At 41.4% G+C, this 23,536-nt stretch overlaps 1 protein-coding gene across 4 annotated transcripts in view; it reads right to left on the bottom strand.

The window, feature by feature from the left end:
• Positions 1-23,536, bottom strand: part of TBC1D4 (TBC1 domain family member 4) — a 145,011-nt gene that overhangs the window by 80,544 nt on the left and 40,931 nt on the right. Inside the window, exon 1 of one of the 4 annotated variants that reach the window (XM_058186686.1) lies at positions 830-956. The exons of the other annotated variants lie outside the window; for them this stretch is intronic. Coding sequence (XP_058042669.1) covers positions 830-853 — 24 coding nt within the window. The 5' untranslated portion in view covers positions 854-956. Of the gene's footprint in view, positions 1-829; positions 957-23,536 lie in introns of those variants that run through there. 4 annotated transcript variants of the gene reach the window in all.

Raw genomic sequence — 23,536 nt, 5'->3', positions numbered from 1 at the left:
TAAGAAGAAAGCAAAAGGAAGAGAGAGAGAGAGAGAGAGAGAATGACGTTGTGAGGGATGCTAGAAAAAACACAAAGAAGAAAGACAATCCCCACATCTGTGTTACAACAATGCCCAGAAGTAGTTTGTGATTTCTATGTCTAGTTTCATGAAAAGAAGGACTAGGGGTGAGATGATAACAGTGTTCCAATATCTCAGGGGCTGCCACAAAGAAGAGGGAGTCATGCTTTTCTCCAAAGCATCTGAAGGTGAGGCAAGAAACAATGGATGGAAACTAACCAAGAAGAGAAGTAACCTAGAAGTAAGGAGAAATACCTTGACAGAGCGATTAATCAGTGGAACAACCTGCTTCCAATTCTCCAATTGGAAGTTTTAAAGAAGAGATTGGATAACCGTTTGTCTGAAATGGCATTGGGCTTTCTGCCTGAATAGGGGGTTGGACTAGAAGACCTCCAAGGTCCCTTCCAACTCCATTGTTCTGTTTTGTTCTGTTTTTCCGAATTCAAAAGAGTATGGAGAAAACAGGGCAATTTCTCAACTCAAGGTATTGTTAAACAGCACTATCTTCTCTGACAGAACCACAACATTGGATTATTTTCTCCTTAATACATTATATTTGGCTTTTCCCAAGATTCCTTTCTCCTTTAAACATTACATTTGGCTTTTCTCCTTGCCTCTCTATAGGAGTAGGGGAGCTCCAAGGAGGAACAGTGGAAAACAAGCATAATAAATAAAGATTCAAGTTCCAAACTCTTGGCATTCATTGCAGATTTAACTGGAAAGCCAACCCCAAGCTATGAAGCAATGCATTTAATTAGCAAAGACTTACAACATTGTGAGGAAAACTTTGCATTTCTACGGTATGTCTGTGCAAGCAAATGAACGTGTGAAGCTTCTGCTTCAGCAGAACGTCAAAACCAAGAGACAGATGTTTGAATGCCACTGAAATTCCATTTCCTGTTACCAAAAAAACCCCAAAACAAACTCTGAAAAAAGCAGATACGAGAAAAATGCAACCGTCCCGCGGTCTCTCTTTCCAGTCACGCCAAATCAGCATTGCAAACATGCGATGCTGGCTTTTTAAAGATACAAAGAAGAGGGGCGGGGGGGGGGCTTAAAACTTGGAGGCTCTTCAAGGGACAAGATTATGCAAGGCCAAAATTCTCTCTTGCAGTCTCAACAAGAACGAAAGGGAGTGGAAAAATAAGGGAAAACTTTCTGGATTTGGAGTTGATTTCTTTTGAATACCACAGCAGCAGCAACCAGCAGAAAGTTCTTTCCAGATATCGTTAGGTCTAAAGCCAACATCTTCAATATTTCATTCGAACATGCACCCATTTTGGAAACAAAAAGATACCAAAAACATATTTATGTAAAGTCTACGCAAGATTGACAGCTTCTTTGCAACTCAACTCCACTTCTAAGGCAATGGAACTTTTTTTTTTTGTCCAAATAAGTACCATGTTTCCTCGTGTTGGAAGAAATATCCATCTGGGTTCAGTTCCAAGTGGGGACAAAGACACTGGAAACATGGAGACTGCTTGGAAAGATGATTTAATGGTGGTCAGGATCACATGGCTTGAGATCCTGAACACAAAAGGGGCTGAGATCCTGTGTGCTCCCTGGCTTTATGCTTTTTCTGAGCTTTGAACTTTCTGGGGCACAGGAAGAGTATCCTGATTGGTTGTCAAACTCCCAGGTGGTCTAGGGGTCTTAGTTAACATTGTAGGTTGTCCCTCAAGTTTGCCTGAGCCTTGCCATGTGGTGAGTTTTTGTTGCTATGTGGGGTTCTATTATGTTGCAGATGATGGCCCATTGACAAAGGTGGGGAGAATGAGTGAGCTTGGTTGAGGCTTTAATGGCCCATTGACAAGGTGGGGGGTGGCAGGAAGTTGCAGGGAGCTGCTTTGTCTTTAAAACATGTTTCTCCATTTCTCATCCAGGGAAATATATTCTGCCTTTTTAAATATTTTCTAAAATATTTCATTCTTCTAGGAGGGGGGTGGGTGCTAAATTCCTACACTCGAAAATAAGATCCTGTCTTATGTTTTTTTTGAACCCCGAAATAAGCACTTCTGACAAAGCAAAGTCAATGGGGAAGCCGGATTCACTGAACAACAGTGCTGCTGCTAAGTGAACAACTGCCATGATTCACTTAACATCTGCAGCAAGAAAAGTCGTAAAACGGGGCAAAAGTCACTTAACAAATTTATCACTTAGCAACATCAATTCTCGGCTCAATTGTGGTCATAAGTCGAGGAATACTTATATTCCAGATGTATAAAAGATTCCAAATATGGCTTTATTGAGTGATGGAGTGGTTAGAGTGCAGTACCGCAGACTACTTCAGTTGCCTGCCAGCTGCCTGCAATTCGGCAGTTCAATTCTCACCGGCTCAAGGTTGACTCAGCCTTCCATCCTTCTGAGATCAGTAAAATTGCCCCAATTTCTTGGGGGCAATAGCTGACTCTGTTAACTGCTTAGAAGGGGCTGCAAAGCACTGTACGGCGGTATATAAGTCTAAGCGCTATTGCTATTATTAAATTGGTAGGCTAAAAATAGTCTCTATCCCTTCAAAATGCAATATAGTGCCCTCTTCTTCTGGGGATTAAGGAATAAGGAAGACATGAATGGAATGGAATGGAATGGAATAGAATAGAATAGAATAGAATAGAATAGAATAGAATAGAATAGAATTTTATTGGCCAAGTGTGATTGGACACACAAGGAATTTGTCTTGGTGCATATGCTCTCAGTGTACATAAAAGAAAAGATACTTTCATCAAGGTACAACACTTATAACACTTAATGATACAACACTTAATGATAGTCATAGGCTGCAATTAAGCAATCAGGAAACAATTAATATCAGTATAAATCATAAGGATACAAGCAACAAAGTTACAGACATAAGTGGAAGGAGATGGGTGATAGGAACGATGAGAAGATTAATACTAGTGCAGATTTAGTAAATAGTTTGACAGTGTTGAGGGAATTATTTGTTTAGCAGAGTGATGGCATTTGGGAAGAAATTGTTCTTGTGTCTAAGTTGTACAGGTGTGCAGTGCTCTATAGCATTGTTTTGAGGGTAGGAGTTGAAACAGTTTATGTCCAGGATGTAACGGGTCTGTAAATATTTTCACAGCCCTCTTTTTGACTGGTGCAGTATACAGGACCTCAATGGAAGGCAGGTTAGTAGCAATTATTTTTTCTGCAGTTCTGATTATCCTCTGAAGTCTGTGTCTGTCTTGTTCGGTTGCAGAACCAAACCAGACAGTTATAGAGGTGCAGATGACAGACTCAATAATTCCTGTTATCTACCTTTGGTCAACAGAAAAGCCCTAAATATGTCCATGTCATCGTCCCCTGTAAGATAAAGTAATTTACCTTGCTATGGAATTGGCAGGGATTTAAATGTTATTTCAATGGATTATTAGTTTTGGTCACTACACGGTTTTTCAAAGATTACCTATTCAAAAATGCCACATTTCCTGATATTCAGCATACAGAGGAAATGTGTCTGTAACATTCTATTCTATTCTATTCTATTCTATTCTATTCTATTCTATTCTATTCTATTCTATTCTATTCTATTCTATTCTATTCTATAACTACGTATATAGAACCCTGCATACTTCATCACATAAGTTTCATTGACTTAAACATTGCTAAAATATTTTCCAACCGCAGGAAGTTTGGTTTGGTCATTTTTTGCCTTATCCTTATCAAACTCTTCACCCAGTTATATTCCGTCGATTCTTCTTCTTCTTCCTAGCGCATTCCCGCAGGTGCAGGATTCCCGCTATTTGGATCATTGAATGCCACTTTCCACGGTCAGTTGCGTCTCCAGGGCGCAGGACCACGGCTTGTATATCTTGGTTGATGGGGTCTTGCCATCTCTGTTTTGGACACCCGCGAGGTTGCCAGCCATTGACTTCTAGTTGGTAGGCAGTCTTGCCCATGGTGGACGATGCTGCTCTCAGGACATGTCCATACCAGCGGAGTCGGCCTTCTCTCATCTTCTCTATAATTGGTGCCACACCAAAATGCTGTCGAATGGTGTCATTTGTGATGTGGTCAAGAAGGGAAATGCCCCATACCCAACAGAGCATTCACATTTCCATGGCATGGAGATAGCTTTCGGACCCTGTTGTTGCTGCCCAGCATTCAGTGCCATACAATGCAACTTGTAAATCTTAGGTTCAAGACGGGTTGGCATTGGTCGGTCACATAACTGATGAATTCTTGCCAATGCATACAGGCTGCATTCATCCTTGCTCACACCTCGCCACTGATGTCACTATTGCCTGAATGGGATGGGATCCCAGATACCAAAAAAAGTCCTTCTTTAGGTTTTCTCCATTGATTTGAAGCGTTCCAGAGTTGGCAACAGTACTCAAGTTTTCTTGATGTTGAGGCAGAGTCCCAAATGGTTGAGACAATCATTATATTCCCTTGGCTCCAGATGAAAATTTCAAGAATTTGTTTATAAACATTCTACAACTTGAGGAACACAAATTAATCGTCATCCTGACACTGATTCTATTTTTTCGGGTCAGAATGGAAAACCGATGTCTTTCAGCTACTCCTTAAATGTTATCGTATTGATCTTGAAAAGATAAGATTCCTATTTCTGCTAGGAAATATGAGAGAAGTTTGGTCACCTGAGGCTGGATTCAGATGCCAAGGATCTGTCCTTTAGAAGACAGAGGCTACATAAACAATCGAGAATGGAAAGTTGTTGCATACAGAGCTTGCTTCACAGTCTATGTTTCTGGAGGAATCTTGTAAAACAGGAATGGTTATCTGCTGTCCAATGTATCTGACATGGGATCACCCTTTCCCTCATTCTCGCTTGATAACAGATAACAAAATAACAGAATTGGAAGGGACCTTGGAGGTCTACTCGACCAACCCCCTGCTCAAGCAGGAAACTTCTCATCCAAGAAGCTGAAAAGGAAAAGCTGAAGAAGCTTCTTGGATGAGAAACAAAATGTCTTCAAAGAAAAACCAGAAAATCCAATTGCCTTTTGAAAAAAAACAAAACACACCTGTGGGATAATCATTTTATCACAGTCTTTTCTTAAAAAGGCATAATTCAAATATTGTTTTCTGAGTTCTCTTCTATTTATCTTTGGCTGTAATTTTCCTAGTAATCATGTTGTTGTTGTTGTTGTTGTTTTTAAAAAAATACCTTAATTTTTTTTTATTTCTTTTTGTCACAACAGTATACACAAACAATTGTCATAGATAAAACAACATATTTTGAAGTGCGCTTTAAGATTTTGGTTACCACCTTTAAAGCGCTCCATGGCTTAGGACCCGGGTACTTACGGGACCGCCTGCTGTTACCTTTTGCCTCCCACCGACCCGTACGCTCTCACAGAAAGGGCCTTCTCAGGGTGCCGTCCGCCAAACAATGTCGGCTGGCGGCCCCCAGGGGTAGGGCCTTCTCTGTTGGAGCTCCCACGCTCTGGAACGAGCTTCCCCCTGGTTTACGTCAAGTGCCTGATCTTCGGACCTTTCGCCGTGAGCTGAAAACGCACCTATTTATTCAAGCGGGACTGGCCTAAAATTTTAATGGGGTCATTTATATTTTAATGTTTTAAATTGTTTTAAATTCGGCCACCTTATAATATGTTTGTTTTAATTTCTTTTAATATTTATACTGTGATTTTTTACTTGGCTGTACACCGCCCTGAGTCCTTCGGGAGAAGGGCGGTATAAAAATCGAATAAAATAAATAAAATAAAATATATACATATATGTAAATATTTTTTGGGATAATGTAACATTGCTCCCAGAAGCAGGAAGCTGAAGCCTGAAGATGACGAATGAGACTTCCAATTTTACGTGGGAGAAAACCCGAATAACCAAAGACCTACATATATGTAAAAATATGTATCAGCTACATCAATTTGATATGATGAAGGGAACAATAGGACAGGAACGGTAGGCACTTTTGTGCTCTTATGCACGCCCCTAATTCTAATTAATACTAATTCTTCAGTAACAGAATAATGGGAACAGAACAGAGGTGGGTTTCAGCAGGTTCTGACCAGTTCTGGAGAACTGGTAGCAGAAATTTTGAGTAGTTTGGAGAACCGGTAGTAAAAATTCTGACTGGCCCCGCCCCCATCTATTCTCTGCCTCCCAAGTCCCCGCTGATTGGAAGGAAATGGGGATTTTGCAGTAACTTTCCCCTGGAGTGGGGAGGGAATGGAGATTTTACAGTATCCTTCCCCTGCCACACCAACCAAGCCATGCTCACGAAGCCACACCCACAGAACCGGTAGTAAAAAAAATTTGAAACCCACCACTGGAACAGAATAACAGAGTTGGAAGGGATCTTGGAGATTTTCTAGTCCAACCCCTTGCTCAAGCAAGAGACCCTATGCCATTTTAGACCAATGGTTATCCAGTTTCTTCTTAAATTCCTCCAATGATGGAGCACCCACAACTTCTGAAGGAAAAGCCATTCAATTGATCTCAACTGTTAGGAAATTTCTCCTTAGTTTTAGGTCACTTCTCTCCTTGATTAGCTGTCATCCATTGCTCCTTGTTCTGGTGCTTTGGAGAATAGGTGGATCCCCCCTTTTTTTGTGACAGCCCCTCAAATATTGGAATCATGTCACTTTTTGCAAAGATTATATTGGATTCTCTAACCTCAATCTCTTTGGGGAGGCATCCAAAGGCTTTTGTCAAATCATCTTCTACAAGCTCAAGTCCGCGGAGATCCTCCATCCAAAAATAAAGGGCTACCAAGGGTCAGGGCTTAGTTGAGGTCAAGCAATGTCAGCCAGCCTCCTATAGGGATCTCATTTTTTCCTTCAGTTTTTGCAAGGTCCAAAGGGCAAAAATCAGCCAATTTTGAGTATCCCTTCATACCTTTAAGACTTGCGGGGGGGTCTACTCCATTGGTGAAATCTAAATTTTTTTTGCTACCGGTTCTGTGGGTGTGGCTTGGGGGCATGGTGTGGCTTGGTGGGCATGGCAGGGGAAGGATACTGCAAAATCCCCATTCCCTCCCCACTCCTAGGGGAAGGAGATTGCAAAATCCCCATTCCCACCCCACTCTGGGACCAGCCAGAGATGGTATTTGCCGATTCTCTAAACTGCTCAAAATTTCCATTACCGGTTCTCCAGAACCTGCTGGATTTCACCCCTGGTCTACTCTCCCCAATTCACAATCACCCCCCTACACCTGACCACTTTGATTAAAGAAAATAACATAAGTACTGTTGTTTCCACATGGAAACCGCTTCTGAACTTCATGCTTGATGTGGAAAAGAATGAAACTCTTGACTTTGGGTTTTACCGATTGATAGATTTTTATATCAATGGCTTGTCTAGATTATTATGAAGAAGCAAAAAGTTGTGATATGAAGTGAATGCCTTATTTTACTGTAAGAGAGGGTCGGAAGTCAATGCTTCTTTTTCTTTCCTTATCTTTCCCCACTTCTCTTTCCGCTCCCCCCCTACTGCTTTTCTATTCATTTTATAATACTCAATAAAAACTGTAAAGACAGTTATCTCCCTAGTAAAACTGAAGTCCCAAAAGAGAAGGGAGACGCGAGAGATCCTGGCAGAAGAGTCTCCACAGACTATTTTTTTTTAAAAAAAAATTATTTGCATTTATATCCCGCCCTTCTCCGAAGACTCAGGGCGGCTTACACTATGTTAGCAATAGTCTTCATTATATTTGTATATTTATATACAAAGTCAACTTATTGCCCCCAACAATCTGGGTCCTCATTTTACCTACCTTATAAAGGATGGAAGGCTGAGTCAACCTTGGGCCTGGTGGGATTAGAACAGTGGTGGGATTCAGCCAGTTCGCACCACTTCAGGAGAACCGGTTGTTAACTTTCTGAGCAGTTTGGTGAACTGGTTGTTGGAAGAAATCATTAGGGCAGAGAACCGGTTGTTAAATTATTTGAATCCCACCACTGGACTAGAACCTGCAGTAATTGCAGGCAGGTGCTGTTAATAACAGACTGCATTAGCAGTCTGAGCCACAGAGGCCCCCTATGCATGCCATGCTTTGAAAATACAACATCTGGATCAGTTTTCAGAAAGCAGCCACAGGCTCAAGGGTGAAGGAAGAGTGAGTGAGATAAAACACATATACACACACCCATACCTCCTGCCCTGCAAGCCCACGGAGGGTGGAAGCACTCTCTCCATTCCAGATTGTGCAGCTATCTTCCTCCTTGCCCAATTGCTCAATTTGTTCTCTGCAGGAGGGTTTCAATGGGCAGGTTTTGTACATTTGAATGCAACAGCTGCCGAAAGCATAGCAGGGATACAAATACGTTATGCGTATATGATGGCTTGTTTGCATAACATTTCTCTTGAAATGTTGAAAAACCAATAAAGAATGGCTTTATTCAAAGAGGGTAATAGATCTCATCGCGTTCCCATTTGGGAAGCGTTTTTGGGTTTTGTGCTTGTGACGGAAAAAAGTGAAACTTTCATTTGGGTTTTGCCAATTGGATAGATTTGTTGCTGCAGAAATGACTAGGATATACAGATAGAATAGAGAATAGAATAGAATAGAATTTTTTTATTGGGCAAGTGTGATTGGACACACAAGGAATTTGTCTTGGTGCATATGCTCTCAGTGTACATAAAAGAAAAGATACGTTCATCAAGGTACAACATTTACAACACAATTGATGATCAATATATCAATATAAATCATAAGGATTGCCAGCAACAAGTTATAGTCATATAGTCATAAGTGGAAAGAGATTGGTGATGGGAACTATGAAACGATTAATAGTAGTGCAGATTCAGTAAATAGTCTGACAGTGTTGAGGGAATTATTTGTTTAGCAGAGTGATGGCCTTCGGGAAAAAACTGTTCTTGTGTCTAGTTGTTCTGGTGTGCAGTGCTCTATAGCGTCGTTTTGAGGGTAGGAGTTGAAACAGTTTATATCCAGGATGCGAGGGATCTGCAAATATTTTCACGGCCCTCTTCTTGATTCGTGCAGTATACAGGTCCTCAATGGAAGGCAGGTTGGTAGCAATTTTTTCTGCAGTTCTAATTATCCTCTGAAGTCTGTGTTTTTCTTGTTGGGTTGCAGAACCGAACCAGACAGTTATAGAGTTATAGACAGTTATAGAGGTGCATTTTACTAATATTTACTAATATTTAATATCTAATTTTTAATATTTAATATCTAAGATTTAATAATAGTAAAGATATTTTACTAATCTGTAAAAGTAAAAAGCTGAGGCTGTACTATTGCTGTCTTTTCTTGCAGGGGTCTCCAACCTTGGCAACTTTAAGACTTGTGGATTTCAACTCCCAGAATACCTCAGCCAGCAAAGCAAAGCTGGCTGAGGACTTCTGGGAGTTGAAGTCCACAAGTCTTAAAGTTGTCAAGGTTGGAGACCCCTGTTCTATTGTGCTAAAGAGAGTCAACACCCTTTTTTTCTCTCCTTTTTCCCAATCTCACATTTTCTCTTCCCTTCCCTTTTTTCCCCCCTTCCCCTCTTTTTTCATTATTTTTATTTTCCTTTGTATTTTATATTCTGATAAACTAGTAACATGTGTGAAGCACAAGAAAATCCAATTAAGAGACCAAATCATAAACAAATTATGTAAAATATTTAAAAACTCAGCAGTAAAAGATTGCAAACCCAGAGACAACCTGGGTGTGCCCCAACGGGTTCTTCAGTGCTAAAACATGACTCAGAAGCTGCTGAAGTTGTAAACATTTTTTTTTATTTCATTTTGTCACAACAGTATACACAAACACTGTCATAAATAAAACAACATATCATGAAGAAAATATATATATATGTAAGTAAAAAAATATGCATCAGCTATATTAATTTGATATAATGAAGGGAACAATAGGACAGGAACGGTAGGCACTTTTGTGCTCTTATGCACGCCCCTTATAGTCCTTTTAGGAATGGGGTGAGGTCAATAGTAGACAGTTTTTGGTTGAAGATTTTGGGATTTTGAGTAGAGACTATGGAGTCAGGTAATGAGTTCCAAGCATTAACAACTCTGTTACAGAAGTCATATTTTCTGCAATCAAGTTTGAAGCGGTTGACATTAAGCTTGAATCTATTTTTTGCTCTTATAATATTGCGATTGAAGCTGAAGTAGTCTTTTACAGGAAGGATATTGCAATAGATGATTTTGTGTGTTAAACACAGATCATGTCGAAGTCGACGGAGTTGTAAATTTTCTAATCCCAGGATTTCAAGCCTGGTGGTATAAGGTATTTTGTTGTTTTCGGAGGAACGAAGAACTCTTCTAGTAAAATATTTCTGGATGCGTTCTATTGTATTTATGTCAGAGATATGGTATGGGTTCCAGACGGATGAGCTGTATTCAAGAATAGGTCTGGCAAATGTTTTGTATGCTCTAGTTAGTAGTGTAGTTCACACACAGACACATAGTTCACACACTTAGTTCACACACATAGTTCACACACATACACATACACACACATACATACACATATACATACATATACATACATATACATACACACACATAGTTCACACACAAACACATAGTTCACACACAGACACATAGACATACAAACACAGAGAGGGGTGGTGGGAGGGAGGAAGAGAGGGAGGAAGAGAGAGAGAGAGAATAAGAAAGAAAGAGAGAGAGAGAGAGAGAGAGAAAGAATGAGAGAAAGAGAAAGAAAAAGAAAGAAAGAGAGAGAGAAAGAATGAGAGAAAGAGAAAGAAAAAGAAAGAAAGAGAGTGAGGGAGGGAGAGAGGGAGGGAGGGAGAAGCAATTCTTGAAGGAAGCAAAAGTCAAATAATTATTCTGGACAAAACTCTATATTACCTGTAATTATAAGTCTGTTTCAGCTTTTGACAATTTTTACTTTTCCTAAATAGTTGTCACCCTAAGGCAGATTTGCAATTTTTCAGAGCCCTGAAGGTGCCTATGCAAGCCTGACACAAGATACAATGATACACAATGGGAAAAAGGTCTTCTCCATTTGGGAATCTATCAGAAGGGGAGAGACAGGAAAGCCTTCAATGCAAACTGGACATTGTCCCAATCACAGCAGGTTAATTTAGGACAGGGGGAAGGCAATCTGAGACCCCAAATTATTTTCCTGGGCCCCCAGGAACCATCTCTGGCCAGAGGAACTAAAAAACTGGACAGGAAACTCTCAAATGTTGTACTGTAGATTCCCAAAAAACAGTCTTAATTAATTTAGTTTACAAAATAAGGGGACACAGTGGCTCAGTGGCTAAGATGCTGAGCTTATCGATCAAAAGGTCGGCAGTTCAGCGGTTCGAATCCTTAGTGCTGCGTAACAGGGTGAGCTCCCGTTCCTTGTCCCAGCTTCTGCCAACCTAGCAGTTTGAAAGCACGTAAAAAATGCAAGTAGAAAAATAGGGACCACCTTTGGTGGGAAGGTAACAGCGTTCTGTGCGCCTTTCGGGTTTAGTCATGCTGGCCACATGACCACAGAGACATCTTTGGACAGCATTGGCTTTTCGGCTTTGAAACAGAGATGAGCACCACCCCCTAGAGTCGGGAACAACTAGCACATATGTGAAAAGGGAACCTTTTCCTTACAAAATAAACAAAGACGTCTTCTCAATTCTACAAATTTAAAGTCTAAGAAACTCTGGACCCTCTTACTCACCTTCATTCCAAGACACTTGAAAAATCTTAAACATGATTCCTGGGCATCCAGGATTATGGGATAGAGAGACAATTTGCTTTGCTCCCCAAATGCCTGCATTGGGTAGATGCTTTGTTCTGCCCTTGCCTTTGGCCCCCGGAGAAAACCTGAGCTCTGACAAACTTCTGTCACCCCTGTGTCCATGGAGAAAGACATCAGCGCTGGTGTTCTGGGTTGGTGATCACCTAAGTTGGCTTGAAGAACTTCTACATCATCTCAAGTCTATTGTGACATTTCTACCTTCCAACATCCAGTCCGAAAGTTCTCTTTCGCTCAACGTATGATGCTCGTTTGGGAAAATGATATCTTGTTAGATGATGCTCTCCACAGTTGTTGGGACAGAAGCAAACCTGGGCCCGCTCAAAAATTACTTCGACCACAGGTGGTCCTCAACCTACGACCACAATTGAGCCCAAACGTTTGGTTGTGAAGCGAGATACTTGTTAAGTGGGTTCTCCCCATTTTATGACCTCTCTTGCCGCAATTGCTCAATGTATCGCTGCAGTTGGTAAGTTAGTAACACGATTGTTAAGCGAATCTGGCTTCCCCATTGATTTCACATGTCAGAAGGTTGCAAAAGAGAGTCACGTGACCTTTGGACACAGTGAGGGTCATAAGTGTAAACCAATTGCCAAGTGTCTGAATTTTGATCACATGATCATGGGGAATGCTGCAAAGGTCATAAGCAGGGGTGGGTTTCGCATATTGTTGCCACCAGTTCACTGCAGACATGCACGCTTGCCTCGCTCGTGCACGCACGCCTTCTGTGCATGCGCCCGGCCTTCCAGGTGTTTGCTGTGCACATGTGCGTGCCTTCTATGCATACACCCAGCCTTCCATGCATGCGCTTTGCTCACCCGCATGCCTTCCACGTGGCTAAATAGGACGGCATTATGTCTGGGCAGATGGGTGGAGTTGCACCCACAGTCACTGCTACAGATTTGTCCGAACCGATCCGAACCAGCTGAATACCACTTCTGGTCGTAAGTGTGAAAAGTGACAATTAGTCACTTTTTTCAGAGCCGTTGTAACTTTGAACGGAAACTAAAGCTGAGGAACCCTGTAATGGACAGTGTGCAAGTGAGGGAAGAACATCAGCTCTCTTAAAAGGTGTTGGTTATCTAAGTGATTATTTGCAAGGATTACTATGGACTCCAGGGAAAGTGATCAAGTAACAGCTGTTTGTCTTGGACCCACTCCGTTCCAGCAAAAATCTGGTCTCCAGAAGCTTCCCTGGAAGCCCTTCCAAATTCTACCCAAGAAGTTGGAGGAATTATCACTGGTTGACTATTTCAAATCGTTTCAGATCCAGAAGGTCCCTCACAGCCTCTTAAACCGAAGCTTTTCATTTCAGGAGTTTTGGGGTTTGAGCTAAATCAGCAGAGTGTAATCTTCATCCATAGAAGGTCTTCCTTCTAAACTCATAGAAAGTTTTCCTACACTGGTAGGAGTTAGCCCTCTCGGTAATTTGCTTTCGAGAGATCAGCCTATGTCAGCGTTCCAGAAAAAAATCACACTCCAAGTAAAAACTCCGAAGCAAGCATCTTTCAAAGTTCCATTTACTAGGATAGGTAAACTCCCCTCACTCCTCAGTCGATCACATGCTCCAATCGCCAACCATCCCATCTCGAGACAGCACTCCGACCACTCCTTCTCCAGATGCAGGATTGGCCTGACCTTGACTGACAGGAAGAATATTATTATGTCTAAAGACAACCCCTCTACTATTTTATTTATTTATTTATTTATTTATTTATTATTCATATTTGTATACCGCCCTATCTCCCGAAGGACTCAGGGCAGTTCACAGGCACATAAAACATTTATATACAAATTAAGATAATCATTAAAAAACTTATTCTAATGCCTAATTATTAAAAATATAAATATACATATTAAAACAATTTAAAACCCCTATAAATTTAAAATCTAAGCCAGTCCTGCACAGATGAATAAATGTGTCTTGAGCTCGCGACGGAAGGTTCGGAGGTCCGGAAGTTGACGGAGTCCTGGGGGGAGTTCGTTCCAGAGGGTGGGAGCCCCCACAGAGAAGGCCCTTCCCCTGGGCGTCGCCAGACGACACTGCCTAGCTGACGGCACCCTGAGGAGTCCCTCTCTGTGAGAGCGCACGGGTCGGTGAGAGGTATTCGGTAGCAGTAGGCGGTCCCGTAAATAACCCGGCCCTATGCCATGGAGCGCTTTGAAGGTGGTTACCAGAACCTTGAAGCGCACCCGGAAGGCCACAGGTAGCCAGTGCAGTCTGCGCAGGATTGGTGTAAATCCCCCTCTCCTACTTTCCCACACATGAGAAAGTGGCAGCACGGAAGCTTCTGGCCTAATATGGCCTCCAAAGCTGACATGTTAACTGTTTGTGACAACAGTTCCAGCTCAACTTGAAAAATTTGGACTGCACCTTAACATCAAGAAAAGACAGGCAGCGACAACTGCAGAAAACACACAGGATCAGAGTGCAGATCGACCGTCAAAACTTTAAAGGAATTCAACTTCCTGGGCTCCAGAATCAACCAAAGTGGTGACGGCAGCCCTGAGAGCGTATATAGAACTGCAACATCTGACATGAATAACATCTGGAAGAGTAAAGACATCAGCCTCAAAACCAAATGCAGATTAGTTAACACAACAAATTTTTTCCCCAATTACTACTTCCTTATGGCTGCAAAGCTCGGGCTCTGCAAAAGACAGAAAAATTGATGCCCTTGAACTGTGGTGACTATTAAGTGTCTCATGGACTGCAAAAATAACGAAGAAGTCCTAGACCGAACCTCACCAAAAACATCACTTGAAGCCAAGATCGTCAAACAGGGTGGTCATACTTTGGTCGTGTCATGAGAGCTGCTGACTCACTCAAAGGTCAATGCTGCTGTGAGTGATAAGCAGAAAAAGGAGAAGGGGCAACCCAAGTATCCACTGGCTGGACAGAATAAAGCATGGGTGTCAAACTCACCGTGTCATGTTGCCATCATGTGATGTTCCACAACATTTTCCCCTTCGCTGACATGGGGTGTGTGTGGCCTATGCGTGACGCATCCAGCCCATGGACCACCAGTTTGACACCCCTGCTATAAAAGTTGACACTGGGATGACCATGGTGGATCTGAAGGAGGTGGTGCAAGATAGTGGGGCATGGAGAGTGTTGATCCATAGACTGGCAGAGGGTCAGATACAACAGAATGGCCGAGGACGACTACAAGGCAACCTGAGTTTGTCTCTAAGCAAACCATTTAAATTATGGCCATAATGATGAGCCATGATGGCACAGCAGTTAAGAGTGCAGTACTGCAGGCTACTTCTGCTGACTGCCGGCTATCTGCAATTCAGCAGTTCAAATCTCACCAGACTCAAGGTTGACTCAGCCTTCCATTCTTTCCGAGGTGGGTAAAATGAGGACCCAAATTGTTGGGGGTAAATATGCTGAATCTGCAAAACTGCTTAGAGAGGGCTGTAAAAGCACTGTAAAGCGGTATATAAGTCTACGTGCTATTGCTATAATGATCACCAATGATTGTCCTCTGCATTAGCTGAGCCCTTCACTCGCGAATACTTACTGCCTGCTTTGAGGAATTCCAACACCTTCATTAGGCCAAATAAATCTACATCCACAAGTGTCTTCCAACCTGACATGCTTCTTTTTCTGGACTGGATGAAAGCAGCGTAGCCATTCCAATTCCACTCCACAGACATTCCAATCCAACACCTCACGGCCAACCCTTGCTGCATTTTAACGAGAAGCTTCAAGAAGGCATTTCGTTGGAAGTGTACAGTTGACAGGGAAGAATGATGATGGTGAATAGTTATGTTTTCTTAACCTCAAGATTAGATAAGAGGAATGGTGTGCTGGAGAAATAAAAGCGGAGGAGGAGGAAGAAGAGGAGGAGGAGGAGGAGGTTCGTTCTGGGAAGAAGGCAGTAAAAACCTAGACAAGACCAGTGATGGTTAAAGATATGACAACAAAGATCTGAAGACATCCAGTTAAAGTATTTCTGATGGCAACCACACCCTAATCTGTGACATTGGGAGTGGGATGAAAATGACAGATGTCTCCCAACTAATCAGCCAGTCCTGGACCAGAAGATCGACTGAGGTACCATCATCAACTAGAAAGTCGTACTTTGGACATCTGATGAACATGGATGAAGGACCAGAAAAAATTATGCTTGGCATGGTTGAGGCAAGGAGGAGCAGGAAAAAGTGTGTGTGGATGGATGACGTCAAAGAAATCAGAGGAATGTCATTGGTAGAGTTCTTTTTCTTCTTCTTTTGCCATATCCGTCATTTGGACATTGGCAATCATGTTGGCAATCCTATTTTCATCAACAGCCTCATGAAAAAGTGCTGCTGAGTTTTGTCCAAACCAGTCCCTTAGATTTTGAAGCTATGATGTTCTTCTTCTGCCTGGACCTCATTTGCCTTCAGTCTCTCCTTGGAGGATTAAATGAAGTAGGCCATATTTTTCTGGATGTCGCATTGTCGCATGTCCAAAATATTCTAAAACTTTCGCTTTTTTATGATTTTGATTATTTCCCTTGGCTTTCCGAGGTGAACAACTGGACACATGAACAATTTTTTCCCGAACGCCATCACTCTGCTAAACAAATAATTCCCTCAACATTGTCAAACTATTGACTAAATCTGCACTACTATTAATCTTCTCATCATTCCCATCACCTTCCACTTACGACTGTAACTTTGTTGCTTGTATTCTTACGATCTATACTGATATTAATCGTTTCCTAATTGTTTATTTGTAGCCTATGACTATCATTAAGTGTTGTATCATTGTTAAATTTGTACCCTATGACTATCATTAAGTGTTGTAAGTGTCATACCTTGATGAAGGTATATTTTCTTTTATGTACACTGAGAGCATATGTACCAAGACAAATTCCTCGTGTGTCCAATCACACTTGGCCAATAAAAAATTCTATTCTATTCTATTTATGGTTTTGATTATTTCTCTTGGCTTTCCCAGGTGGCTTATCACCTCATTTCTGATTCTGTCAACCCAACTTATTTTTTTTTCTTTGCATTTATATCCTGCCCTTCTCCGAAGACTCAGGGCGGTTTACACTATGTTAAGCAATAGTCTTCATCCATTTGTATATTATATACAAAGTCAACTTATTGCCCCCAACAATCTGGGTCCTCATTTTACCTACCTTATAAAGGATGGAAGGCTGAGTCAACCTTGGGACTGGTGGGATTTGAACTTGCAGTAATTGCAAGCAGCTGTGCTTAAAAACAGACTGTCTTAGCAGTCTGAGCCACCAGAGGCCCTTAAGAGCTAAAGTCTTTTTGTTGTTAGTTGCGAAATGTCTAACAGCCGCCTGTAAATTCACATTTCAAATCTTTCTTGTCTCTTCAAGTGACTTTCTGTCAGTTCTGGTACAATACAATTTACATTATTTAAGTCAGATTTGGATAGCAAGCAATCGTACGGACAATCCTCATGAGTTGATCCCAATTTGATTGCCTGTGCATTTAAATTGCCATATACAACAATACGCTTTTAAAGTTTTATGTAACTCTCAATTAATTTGATGGGGCTTACCAATTGGTTTGAAAAGTGGTTTATCAGGAAGCCAAGCAAATATACCAGGTGGCATAGATGAGATAGTAACCATTTGTGAAACAAAATCTCAGGCTCTTGCAAAACAACTTTGAATTGTTTGAACAAGAACACAAATACCTGTGCTAGGCAGGTTTTTTCCCACTACAAATTTTTTGGCAAAGCAGGATCTGTACCTTCAATATTTTGCTGCCTTAAGGTAAAACATCACATAATTAGCTGCACCAACCTTTGCTTTATTTTTAATTCCATTTTTTTTTTTTGAAAAATCAATGCTCTCGGATAGACGTTCTGCTTACACAATTACAGCTGTGTGTGAAGTCCAGACTGCTGTCAAAAGCTCTTCACTTTTTAAAGGCTATTCCTGATAAGCGCTGCTATTTGGACACAGGCTTAGTTAGAAAGGAATACAGATTGCAGCCTCTACAGAACTTCTATGAACTCAAATGCCAACTTTAAAAAATAATCTTTTTGATAAAAAAATTATAATTATTTATTAAGATACAAAATGGAAGAGGAGGTAGTCGAAGAAAATATGATAATTTGGGTGAAAAATTTTGGATATAACATTGAATAAGATAAAAAGGGAGAAATTATGGAATAAACACTACAAACTGACAATGTTTGTATCCTATAAAGAAAATATACATATAAAATGTTCTATAGGTGGCATTTGCCACCAGCAAGACTGGCTAAGATGTTTCCCAATATCTCATCAACATGTTGGAAATGCAAACAACAAAGGGGAATGTACTACCACATGTGGTGGACGTTCCCCAAAGCAAAACAGTACTGGAGTAAGACTAGATAACAATTGGAAGAGATAACCAAACAACATATTAAGTGTTGTGGTCTGCCAGCAGCCTGCGGAGCTGGCAACCGAGTTGGACAGCAATGAGGCTGAGGTGAGGCCAGGGCGGACTCCAGAGCCTCTAGAGACTGATAGTAGTGAGGCAGAGGAACAGGAGGGGCCTGTACCTAATGCACACATGAGAAGAGCTGCCAGAAGGCAAGAGCAGCTCAAGCAAAAAGGACAACTCAGGAGTAGGACCAAGAGATGATTGGCCCCTCCCATAAGGCTTAAAACAGGCCAGCAACAGCGCTTGTGCTTTGCCGGAAAACAACGTTGGTAGCTTCGTCTTCTGCTTCATCTACATCTTGCATTTATTTTTGTGACTTCTGAACGTTTGCCAAGAAAGACCTTTGGCAGTTTGCCTAATTGAATCAAGGTTGGCGATAGGACTGAGGAATTTGTGTTGGGAGGAATTTGTTTTGAGTTGAACAACGTTGGGAATGAAGTAATTCTCAGCTGTTCAAATAAAGTTTGTTTGTTTTTTCAAGCACTGAGTTTCCTACTACCTACTTGGGTCTGGGTCACAACATTGAGATGAAATTGGAAATATTAGGAATACTCCCAGGGTCTTATGGAAAAAAATAGAATATTTAATCATTAATATTATCACAGCAGCAAGAATAATATATGCACAGAATTGGAAAACCAATAACATACCAACTGAATATAATTTGATTAGAAAAGTCTTGTAATGTGCAGAAATGGATAAACTTACAAACGAAATACAAGAAAAAGAGAAAACAGAATATTATATAGTGTGGGAAAAATGGTACGAATGGCTAGAGGAGAGAGATAAAAGGCAAAGAAAAATCAAATAAGGAAGATATTGGAGTAGAAATGTAACAACAAATAAGAGGAAACAGAAAAAATGTAGTTTGTAGAAATGAAATTGTGTACACTGTTATTTATATGTATATATGTAAATAAATTAATATTAGACTTGTGTGTATAAAGGGTACGTTGAAATAATGGAGAAAAAATGGACAAGTAAGAAATGTTTAATTGTTGCGAAATTGTCCGAAAGTAACTATTGTTTAAAGATTCTTTTTTGTTTTTTTAAATAAAAATTATTTTTTAAAAAAATACTGTATAATCTTACCCCACTAACTAGTTATCAAAAGGCAGATGAAGTCCTTGAGTTCTTGGAGGTTCAAGTGAGCTGAAGAAAGGCGACGTGTTTCCATTTTACTTTGCCAAAGAACCAGAAAGCAAGGCCAGAAACAATGGATGGAAACTAATCAAGGAGAGAAGCAACCTAGAACTCAGGACAAATTTCCCAACAGTGAGAATTAATCCGTGGGGTGACTTGCCTCCAGAAGTTGTGGGTGCTCCAACATTGGAAGTTTGTAAGAAGAGATTGAGCAGCTTTTTGTCCATAGTAGTGGTTGGACTAGAAGACCTCCAAGGTCCCTCCCAACTCTTGTTATTCTGTTCTGATAACTTATGAAATCTAAAAGGAATTGTTGCCTGCCTGGATCTGCAGGTGTCAGGTTCAGAGACCAGAACTGTAATTCTCTGAACAGAATTAAAGCCATGCCAATTAACTTAAATGGATGTTAGCATTTGTTCAAGAGTTTCCTTAATTAAAGTGGCAGCTCTTCTTTTAACCAACCCATTAAATGGGCTTACCATCAACACCTCGAGATGAGTGCTTTCTTAAAATGCTAAAGTGTAAATCAACTGCTAAAAAATATTTCCAAACATTTTCAAGGAAAATCTAGTCATATTTTTTTCTCCTCAACAAGCACGTACATCAGAGGTGGGTTTCAGCAGGTTCTGACCGGTTCTGGAGAACCGGTAGCGGAAATTTTGAGTAGTTCGGAGAACCGGTAGTCAAAATTCTGACTGGCTCTGCCCCCATCTATTCTCTGCCTCCTGAGTCCCAGCTGATCGGGAGGAAATGGGGATTTTTGTAGTAACCTTGCCCTGGAGTGGGGTAGGAATGGAGATTTTACAGTATCCTTCCGCTGCCACACCCACCAAGCCATGCCATGCCCACCAAGCCACACCCACAGAACTGGTAGTAAAAAATTTGAAACCCACCACTGACATACATGACTGGCAACACCTGAAGACCTCAGTAAGGTTTTGTACGGCAATCGCCACAATGACCAGAACGAACTGGAGACAGTCCTATCTCCGGTTAAGGAATTTAGTCTTTGTAACTCCTTCAAGGCTAAAACGTAAGTCTTGATACAATAAATTGTCCACGAAAGGTCCTACCTTAATACACACCAAAGTACCACCAAACCTTCTTTGAGGAAGTTCTCTTGTGCCCATCCTCCCCATCTCTTGGTTTTTATATTTCACTTCCCATAATGCTGGATCTCAGAGACTCTGGTGTGTAAGTTCATGGCCTGTGGCTTAATTTTGGATGAACTCCAAGTAGCAAACAATGTTAAGACAAACAAGAGCTGAGCTCAATGTGTCCATTTTTACTTATTCAGCAAGCTATGGGTAAGTGGGTACATGGATAGATAGCAATAGCACTTAAGACTTATATACTGCTTCACAGTGCTTTTTACAGACCTAAGCGGTTTATTGAGGGACACAGTGGCTCAGTGGCTAAGACACTGAGCTTGTCGATCGAAAGGTTGGCAGTTCAGCGGTTCGAATCCCTAGTGCCGCATAACGGGGTGAGCTCCTGTTACTTGTCCCTGCTTCTGCCAACATAGCAGTTCGAAAGCAGGTAAAAAGTGCAAGTAGAAAAATAGGGACCACCTTTGGTGGGAAGGTAACAGTGTTCTGTGCACCTTTGGCATTTAGTCATGCCAGCCACATGACCACAGAGACGTCTTCGGACTGCGCTGGCTCTTCGGCTTTGAAACGGAGATGAGCAATGCCCCCTAGAGTCGGGAACGACTAGCACATATGTGCGAGGGGAACCTTTACCTTTACCTAAGCGGTTTGTAGAGTCAGTATAATGCCCCCAACAGTTTGGGTCCTCATTTTACCCACTTCGGAAGGATGGAAGGCTTGAGCCCGATAAGATTCGATTTGCCAAATTGCAGGCAGCCAGCAGTCAGCAGAAGTTGCCTGCAGTACTGCACTGTAACCACTGCGCCACCCAGGTGGTTGGATGATGAATCTAAAATGTTTTTTTTTTCCCTGATGATAAGAGGCATTCAGCAACAATGTGCATTTAGGTTCTGTATACTGCAGAACACTGTTTCCAATCCAGAAGCGGTCGAAAGATTTATAATAATTTAACCGATAATTTTATAAATTAATTTATAATTTAACCAATAGAGGTTGCTTTGAAGGAAGATTGTTAGTTGTTCCTGATAGGGCTTCCAGATTTATTTCAAGCCTGAATATTTCTGAGCCCAGAGTTAGCAACCGAGCAATAGCACTTAGACTTATATACCACTTCACAGTGCTTTACAGCCCTCTCTAAGCAGTTTACAAAGTCAGCATATTGCCCCCAACAATCTGGGTCCTCATTTTACCCACTTCCTTGAACCCATCAGAATCGAACTCCTGGAGTGAGCAGCGAGTTAGTCTGCAGTACTGCTTTCTAACCAGTACTGCGCCACTGTGGCTCTAGTTCAGCCACTTCTAGCAGTTCGATTCCTTCCGAGGTCGGTAAAATGAAACGCCAGATTGTCGGGGGCAAATAGGCTGGCTCTGCAACCCGCTTAGAGAGGGCTGTAAATATCTGTACTTCTGTTTGTTTATTTCACAGCCTTAATCGCCGGAGGTGGTTTGCCTAAGTCCTCAGCATTACACCATTTTAGGAATGAGGGCTTGGCATGTCCCGCATGAGGACTGTAAGGACTTGTCTGGAACACATTCTAATAAAAGGGATTTTATCTCTGACCTTGAAGGACCAGCTGGTCTGACTTCTAACATGCCCAGAGGCACAAAGAGGTACGTGCAGCGAAAGCCTCTGTTAATGGTTAATACAGGAATGTGGGCTATTTCTAATGCCAAAAGGATCCCCCCCCCAATCTTTATAAACTATCTGGGAGCTTAGGTGTCCTTGAATGCCCTTTGTTGCCCTCAAAATATCAATAACGAAAGGTTTACAGAACCCTTTTGCCAAACATTGGAGCTACCCCATCCTAAAATTATTATTTCAAAGGGAGGGGTTTAAACCCAAGAGAGAGTCTAACAGATGTTTATTAGCAAGCTCTGAAAGGTAAATATAAATCAGATCAGGGTTAGGAGCTAAATGAACCTGGAATGCTTTTTCTAAGCAAAAAATGGTCTGGTTGTATTTAAAAAAAAGACCACAAACAAGAGAAGGAATAGCATGCAGGCACACAAACAAACACAAACACACCCCTTCCTCCCAAGGTTCTTCAATCCCGCTTCACAAACTCCAGCGGGGAGTTTCTATCCATGCTTAACTGGACTAAAAATAAAGTAGCTTACAATTAACTCTGTGGAGCCCAGGAACTGAGCAGGTACAAGGTGTCCTCGACTTACGACCACAATTGAGCCCCAAATTTTGTTGCTAAGTGAGACATTTGTTAAGTGAACTTTGCCTTATTTTACGACTGTTCTTGCCACAGTTGTTCAGAAAATGGTTGCAGTTGTTAAGTTAGTTGACAGGATTGTTAAGGGAATTTGGTTCCACTTTGCTTCCCCATTGCCTTTGTTTGTCAGAAAGTCGCAAAAGTGGATCGTGTGATCCTGGGACCCTGCAACCGTCGTAAATATGAACCAATGGCAAAGCGTCTAAAATATGATCGCGTGACCGTGGGGATGCTGCAACAGTCATAAATGTGAAAAACAGCCAGAGGTCACTTTTTTTCATTGTCGTCGTAACTTCGGTCACTACCGGTAAATGAATATAATATATGCAACACATTTTCTTGATACAAACATAGATTTTTTTTTTATTTTTTTTATTTTTATTTGCATTTATATCCCGCCCTTCTCCGAAGACTCAGGGTGGCTTACACTACGTTAGCAATAGTCTTCATCCATTTGTATGTTATATACAAAGTCAACTTATTGCCCCCCCAACAATCTGGGTCCTCATTTTACCTACCTTATAAAGGATGGAAGGCTGAGTCAACCTTGGGCCTGGTGGGACTTGAACCTGCAAGTAATTGCAAGTAGCTGTGTTTATAACAGACTGTCTTACCAGCCTGAGCCACCAGAGGCCAGATTGAACTCACAAGCCTGGATAACTTCGTATTGCCCTAGCTATGGTTTGTTGGATGAGCCACAAATCTAGGCTTGTGCATCATATGAAGCCTTTAACCAGTCAGCAGAAGTGAGTGACTTCACCTACGACAATAAGTCAATATTAAGCAAGTCATGATGGCTCAGGGCCACATCAACATGGTGCTGTCCCAGTGGTGAAATTCAAATTTTTTTACTACCAGTTCTGTGGGCGTGGCTTGGTGGGCGTGGCATGGCTTGGTGGGCGTAGGCATGGCATGGCATGGCATGGCTTGGT

Source organism: Ahaetulla prasina, chromosome 5, assembly GCF_028640845.1.
Source record: "Ahaetulla prasina isolate Xishuangbanna chromosome 5, ASM2864084v1, whole genome shotgun sequence".
NCBI lineage: Eukaryota > Metazoa > Chordata > Lepidosauria > Squamata > Colubridae > Ahaetulla > Ahaetulla prasina.
This window is presented reverse-complemented; position numbering and strand designations above follow the sequence as displayed.